The sequence below is a fragment of the Gymnoscopelus microlampas genome (genome assembly GCF_963454915.1).
Source record: "Gymnoscopelus microlampas genome assembly, chromosome: 10".
Lineage (NCBI taxonomy): Eukaryota > Metazoa > Chordata > Actinopteri > Myctophiformes > Myctophidae > Gymnoscopelus > Gymnoscopelus microlampas.
In genome coordinates this window covers 7,333,871-7,341,809 of record NC_139947.1, presented here as the reverse complement: position 1 = coordinate 7,341,809, position 7,939 = coordinate 7,333,871, and the positions used below count along the sequence as shown (strand labels likewise).

General features: G+C 41.8%; 1 protein-coding gene across 2 annotated transcripts in view; it reads right to left on the bottom strand.

Annotated features, from left to right (window-relative positions):
• The window catches only part of itpr3 (inositol 1,4,5-trisphosphate receptor, type 3), a 109,284-nt gene that overhangs the window by 81,403 nt on the left and 19,942 nt on the right, over positions 1 to 7,939 (bottom strand). For both annotated transcript variants that reach the window (XM_084070220.1, XM_084070221.1), the window contains exon 2: positions 2,950 to 3,020. In XM_084070220.1, the coding sequence (XP_083926346.1) occupies positions 2,950 to 3,020 (71 nt within the window). The remainder of the gene's footprint in view (positions 1 to 2,949; positions 3,021 to 7,939) is intronic.

Genomic DNA, 7,939 nt, shown 5'->3' with positions numbered 1-7,939 from the left:
ACACACACACACACACACACACACACACACACACACACACACACACACACAGGATGTCATATAACTACAGGCAAAGTGTTTTAGCTGCGCTGAGAACGTGTGTGTGTGTGTGTGTGTGTGTGTGTGTGTGTGTGTGTGTGTGTGTGTGTGTGTGTGTGTGTGTGTGTGTGTGTTTACTGCAGGGGGGGAGGGGCTCAGGGCTGCCAAGCAATCCCTTGAAATACGGAATCAAAGACGTGTCCCTTTTTGAGCTGATAAGGGGACACACTTTGTTCCCAGTGGTGGAAAGTAACTAAGTACATTTACTCAAGTATTTCCAATTTTCTTATACTTTTACTTCTACTCCACTACATCTCAGAGGCAAATATTGTGCTTTTACTCCACTACAATTATTTGAAAACTTTAGTTACCAGTTACTTTGCAGATATAAATGACTATATTATAAAACATACATTAGCCTATACATAGGCTATTTTGTAACATTTTACTTTTGGTACTTTAGGTATATTGTGATGCCACATTGGTGTGTGTCGTCACTGCTGTTGTATCCTACTGACTCATCTGCCAGTGAGGAACCCGCACCGGGACGACCTATACTAGTCCTACTCCTCCCGCCCAACACTCCCTACTGACAGGTGCCACCCCCAGCCCGTAGGAGTATGTGCAATGAGAGATATCACCCGGCTTCCCTCCACCAAACCAATTGGCTCTATGCACAGCAGCCATATTGGAAATAAATTGGGCCTCTTCTTACTTCCTTCACAGGTGTTACCAATGATACTAATGAAGGCTCTGTTCCATTCTGGTCAGGGTGCTGATATCGGGGGAATGCCCATAAGTCCGACATTCCATTACTCCGACTACGTGGCTTCCGCGTGCGGTTAAGGTTAGGGTTAGGGTTAGGTATAGGGTTAGTATACGTCGGAACAATGAGCCGTCGGAACAATGACATGGCACCCTGATATCGTGCATGTTGGCTCACTAGAAACACTCCATTTTGGTTCCCAAATGGCCCCTTATGGTGGGTGTGCAACCAAATGGACCCGTAAGGGTCCATTTGGTCTCTCAGAGTTATGGGGGTCCTTGAAAATAAGACAACCACTATGCCGCACTAAATGGAACTGAGCCTTAATTAGTATCATTGGTAACACCTGTGAAGGAAGTAAGGAAGGGGCCCAATTCATTCCCAATATGGCTGTTTTCGACAAAGCCAGATTCGAACCCCCAACCTCCGTGGTGGTGGGCTGGCACTTTACCACTGCGCCACCCGAGCGCATTTGTGACATGTCTCTTGGACTGCCACGCAAATAAAAAACAGTGTTAATATCTCTATATTCCCTCTATAAATGTAGCTTGTACTTGTTGATGACATGTATTAATGAGTTAATATTCTATGCACTGTTGATGAATTGATTACATAGGACCACAATGGAAAGAAGTCCCCCTAACATTTTTTGTGTTATCCTTTAGGTGTTTTACTGTACTTCGGTGCTGTTAAACGTTTGGACTAATAAAGTATCCAATCAAACAATCCCTATTAGATGCCCAAACCACCTCAACTGGCTCCTTTCCAAGTAAAGGAGCGGCGGCGGCTCTGCTCCAAGTCTCTCCCGGATGACTGAACTTCTCACTCTATCCGCAAGGGAGATGCCAGCCACCCTCCTGAGAAAACTCATTTGGGCTGCTTGTATCTGTGGTCTTGTTCATTGGGCCTATGCACAGCACAGCAGCCATATTGTAAGACATTCACAGGTGTTACCAATGATACTAATGAAGGCTCTGTTCCATTCTGGTCAAACAGAGTCAGGGTGCTGATATTGTGCATGTTGGCTCACTGGAAACACTCCCAAATGGCCCTTTACGGGTGTGTAACTCTGAGAGTGTACAAATGGAACCAAATGGACCCGTAAGGGTCCATTTGGTTCCATTTGTACACTCTCAGAGTTATGGGGGTCGTGGAAATCTGAAATTCAAAAATCTGAGAACTACTGTGCTACACTGAATGGAACAGAGCCTTCATTAGTATCATTGGTAACACCTGTGAAGGAAGCGATAATATGGCTGCTGTGCATAGAGCCTATTGGGCCATGACCCACATTTCATCACCATGTGAGAAAGATCACACGCTCCAAAAGAACTAATATAGATCAGTTCTTTTTTGGAGAGTGACACCTTCGTACTACGGAGTGTAAATTAACCTTAAGAGGTGCAGAGAAGGTGGGATAGGTAGGTCAATATTGACACATCCTGGTTCGAGACGTGCCTTATCTCTCTCTCTGTGTGTGTGTGTGTGTGTGTGTGTGTGTGTGTGTGTGTGTGTGTGTGTGTACAGCAAGTCAAACATAATTTGACTGTATAACCATCAGTATTGCTGCAGCGTGAATCTACTGTAAATGGTTATTCAGTTTGAAACATGATTTAGGGAAATTAGCCTCTCTTTCTCTGTCACGCACGCACTTACACACATACGCACACACACAGATTTAAAATATATTGTCCAAGATATATTTTATAATATTTATTATGTGTATACAGTATACACAGTATTATATACTGTAAATTCATTTTTGTGTTTTTATTGTAGCCCCACCCCTCTGTTTTGCTGTGTTCTTATTGGCTGTCACAAAATATAATGACGTCATCAGTCAATCATCTCCCTGTTCTACTTTAACACAACTAAGGCTCTGGCTGACTGTGCGTGTGCGTGCGTGTGTGTGTGTGTGTGTGAGAGACCTCCTCAGAGAGTAGTCAGTGGAAAGCTTGTATGCCAGATTGCCTGCTGTGTCTGAAGCTCAGAGTAGCACACGCACACACACACACACACGCGCACGCGCACGCACACACACACACACACACACACACACACACACACACACACACACACACACACACACACACACACACACACACACACACACACACACACACACACACTCTCTAGAGTCATACCTCTGAACTTCTTGGGAGGATTCTCCAGGTCACCAGCACCAGGTTCCACAACACAACGATCATCCACCAACCTAGAAACACACACACATACATTATGTCAGAATGCCATGAATTAATTACTGAAAACGAGAGCAGAGAGAGAGAGAGAGAGAGAGAGAGAGAGAGAGAGAGAGAGAGAGAGAGAGAGAGAGAGAGAGAGAGAGAGACATTATGGTTGTGAGGTCTGACCAAGACCACTTTCTAACCAAGCTGTTACTAAATGGGTCAAACACCAAACTGAGACTCTCAGTCTACATGCAGAGTTTTGCAAATCCATTCTCCACAGCCACGATAGCATGTTTTCATTATCATATAATCAGATACTAAATGAAATAAAGGCCTCACTCAGAGTGAGACTCTAGAGCAAGTCGTTCCCAAACAGTACAGCTCATTTTTATGGGTTGTGGGAAATATATCCCCTTTTTTTCCTACAATTTATTTTAATATTATTATTTTTGATTGATTGATTGAATACTTAAAAATAAAAAAGTTTGCAAAAAACAAGGCACGGTGGCACAGATTTATACAAAAGAACGCTAAAAGGATAACCCAGATAATATAAGCCCTCAGGGCTTGTGTTTCCATTAAGGTCCTGTGTATTCAATTCATCGAGACATTTAGAGACAAACATTAATATGCAATAATATGCAAAAAAGAAAGGAAAAACATCATATATACGAGTAGTAATAAGAAAGAAAAGTATTTACAGTAAACAGTTGGGGGCGTGGGGGGGGTCATTTCCGGTGATAAGCTTAGACTTTTTACAGGGGCCAGTTACAATTTGCAGCCACCCGTAGGTGCTCTTTTAGAGCGGTTTTGAAGGAGGGTAAGGATTCACACTTTTTGTTATGCCTGTTGGTAGGGCATTCTGGTGGATAGGCTCTATGCACAGCAGCCATATTATCACTTCCTTCACAGGTGTTACCAATGATACTAATGAAGGCTCTGTTCCATTTAGTGTAGCACAGTGGTTCTCAGATTTTTGAATTTCAGATTTCCACGACCCCCATAACTCTCAGAGTTACACACCCGTAAAGGGCCATTTGGGAGTGTTTCCAGTGAGCCAATATGCACAATATCAGCACCCTGACTCCATCTGACCAGAATGGAACAGAGTCTTCATTAGTATCATTGATAACACCGAATGTCTTACAATATGGCTGCTGTGCATACTGTAGGGCCTATTAGCAGTAGAACGAATTTGACCCCATTTTTGTGCCAAAACTGGGTTCAGTGAGATCAGTGGGGCTCCTTCTGGTGTGCCTATGTGAGTCTTTTACGCTATTGAAGTAGTCTGACAGGTACATGGGTATCCCTGTATTCTCGCTTATCTTCACAATTTCACAAGATTTTCAAAAATAAACCCCCCCAAAAGAAATCTGGGGAAAAAAGAAAATTAAGGAATTAATTAATTAACCCTATGTCAACCAAATCAAAAAATTCCATACATAAAAAAATAAAATTAAGAAGTAATGAAAGTAGCAGATGTACAAGCTCACAACAACGTGTCACATAGCATCGCGTTGTGAGCTTGTAGATATGCTTTCTCTATAGTTTGGGTCCCGGGGGTGACATCAAATTTCTCTTTTTGGGGTTTCGAGCTAAAAAGTTTGATGTCCCCTCAGCCGGCTGGTTCTAGAGCTCTGTGCACAAACACAAGCACAGCTACCAGACAGAAAAACACCCGCATGGACTGAACCAAATTATAAGAAACTCATTGGAGAGCATCAACCCAAAACCAAAGAACAAATTAGAACACCCTTTATCCTTTAACAGAAAAGACACAGTGGCAGAATACCTGAGCACTGAAGTAAATCCTTGTACAGACTTCAGTGAGCAGCACATTCTTGCCATAGAGAAAAGGCCACCATAGCCAGACCTGGCGCCCAAGAGAAGACAGAGTGTGCAGTGGGTGCACTGCACACTGCAGGATGAACTTTTCTAACTTCCTGCCAACTGTACCAAGCAGCGTCATTTTAGGCCACTTGGCCTTTGGTGTTGTCCATTTTATGAGGGCATAAAGGCCAAATACCAGGGCAGGAATGAATATGTAGACTTCTAGACCAGTGGTTCTCAAACTTTTTCATGTCAAGGACCCCCAAATTGACACTTATTAGCCCGCGGACCCCCATTCGAAAAGATAAGCCAGGGACCACCATAAGAGAAGATTTTTTACGGCTCTCTAGCAGTGATTCTCAACCATTTTAATTTCAAGGACCCCCAGTTTGACATGCATTAGGCTACGGACCATTTAATGGCATTTCTATCCCTGGGACCCCAATTTATATTGTAAAATCAATGTTAATTTAACTCTGAGAGTGTACAATGTTAGGGTCCATTTGGTTCCATTTGGACACTCTCAGAGTTACAGACCCATAAGGGTCCATTTGGTTCCTATCCATCATTTAGCTGGGGACCCCCTGGAACCCCCTCAAGTACCCCTGGGGGTCCCCAGACCCCACTTTGAGAAACAATGTTCTAGACCATAAATTAATTATGGTATTTACAATCTGATCCATGCTCAGCCCTGCACCAATCAAAGTTACTGGATTGGTTTAAAGATGGGGACTGATGAAGCGAAGAGAGAGAGAAGGCCATTGAATTAGATTTAGATTAAGAATTAAAGACAAAGGATATATATATATATATATATATGATATTGACCCAAACCTATTATCAGTTATTGATGCTGATAGACTTCAAGAGATGATTGAGAAATGTATTGAGAAAAGTGAAAAAGCTACAAATGCAAAATACTCTTCAAAGTGTTATATAAACATCCCATGGTTGACTATTCTGGCGCTACTGAGTCTGTGATTTATGCCAAATCTGTTAAGATTTCACCAGCATTGAGTGTAGAATCTACAATAACAATGAAATCACTCTTTCTAATACAGTACATACCCTGAGGAAATGTCATGTCATGATGAGGTTATGGGTGATTTTATGCATTCATTATTTTTGTGGTCTTATAATTGTGCAGTTAACTTAGGCAGGGATGTAATGCTAAAACTAGGAATTGTGATAATATTGGGAAAATTAAATTGAAATATGATCTGATACAAATTATGCATGTCAATGGTAAATACTGACTTACTAACAGAGGCATTAAAAGGTACCCAGCTAAATTCCTCAATTGAACAAATGTATATAATTAAACCAGATGAAGAATACATACGTAGATGTAGGCTATATAAGCCAAGGTGTTCACAAACACGAATTCCAAATATGGTGGAACCCTTGTATTTTACTTAAACAATTGCAAACAGAATATCTGTATTTTATTTATAAATAGACTATATTGAGCATAGAAATGCCTCCCATTACTGATGATTTATGTGTTGAAACAACTTGACGTTTTAAGCAATCTTTAGTGTTTCCATTTGATGTTCCAGACAGCAAGGGGCGCCGGTACTGTGGGTGCCTCGGGGCTAAAGCACCCAGGGGAAATGACGAGCATCCATCACAAACTCATAATTTTTATTTTATTTCTAAACACTCCAACATCTTCACTTCATGGAGTAAATTTTTGGTACCAAATTAACCGAATTAACCGCATTAAAGCAGCAAAACCCCACCAAAAAGGTAACAAACCCGGAAAATAACCACAAATTTTCGCGCATGCACGCGTGCTGCGTGCACGTGCGTTGCACACCCAAAAGCGCGGACATAAATCGGCGCCCCTGCCAGACAGCATGCCCCACGTTCCATTACTTAAATCAAGTGATCTAGAATGGTCAAAGTTAGGACAATTTATTTTTCAGTGCAATTAAATTTATTAAAAAATGTGGCATGCGGCTCCGACAGGGGGATTGTGTCGTTTGAAGTCTGTTATGCAGAATACGGCCAGCTTCCCATTTATAGGAAACGGATAGATGCTTTGGTGACATGAGAGCGCAGTATAGCGTTTTTGATTTACAGGCCATGCCAGAGTTGGCCATCTTTCCACCTGCTATTATGTGTAAAATCGTTACGGCACAACACGGGTGAAGTAAAGTCTTGTCCACCTGTGATCGTCAGGCTGCTTGACCACAACGCACAGAGACCAGCTACAGGTCCATTTAGATGATCTCAAGAAGCTATTGAGGGCATAAAGCCTATTGCATGTTTGATTCCTTATTGGAAGCTGTTGTAATAATGTCCACATGCTGAGTGTGTCCATAGTTGCGTTTAAACATTCCCCAGGGATTATCACCAGGCGCTAAAATATGATTTAGATCAGATGGCACGGTGCTATTGTAATACCTTGATGACCTGTAAATAGCGGCGCAGAGGACCGATGTAAATTATGTAAAAAAAACAAACATATATATTTATATTAATGTGGTCACAAGGTCAGTGTGACTAAAATGCAATATAGTTTACAAAGGTGAACATGTCTTGGCCACATTATTATTGGGGAGGGTAAATTGGGTTCACCAAATCATATTAAAGCTATTCAGGAATTACAACTATCTAGCACGACAGTAAAAGCTCTACATAGTTTGTGGGTAGAATAGACTTTTTTAGACAATTTTTTCTATGCTTGAGGGCCCACTTCACAATCTCTTAAAGGAACACACACTCATGCGGGGTGAAGATCAAGAGGACTCAGGATGCTATTTCTAGCTTTAATGCATTGAAGAATTATTGACGCCCCCACTACTCCCTTATGTTCAATTTATTGCATATTTCTCTTGTGTTCTGGACAGCGTCATTCGGGGCTTGCCATGTATTAGGGCTCTTGCTGCTGCAGATGGAGCTGTTATCTTCTCAGTGACTTGTTATTTATGCACCTCTGACAAGTTGCTCTTACAGGATTATTGGGCCATACACTTGTCATTTCAGCAATGGCTGAAATACGATATATTTTTCTTGAGTCAACCTACATTACAGGCAAACAGTGTTCAGTTCTGAACCCGGCTATACTTTTGCCTGTACCAGAAGATGTGAAACCAGAAGACATTCCTTG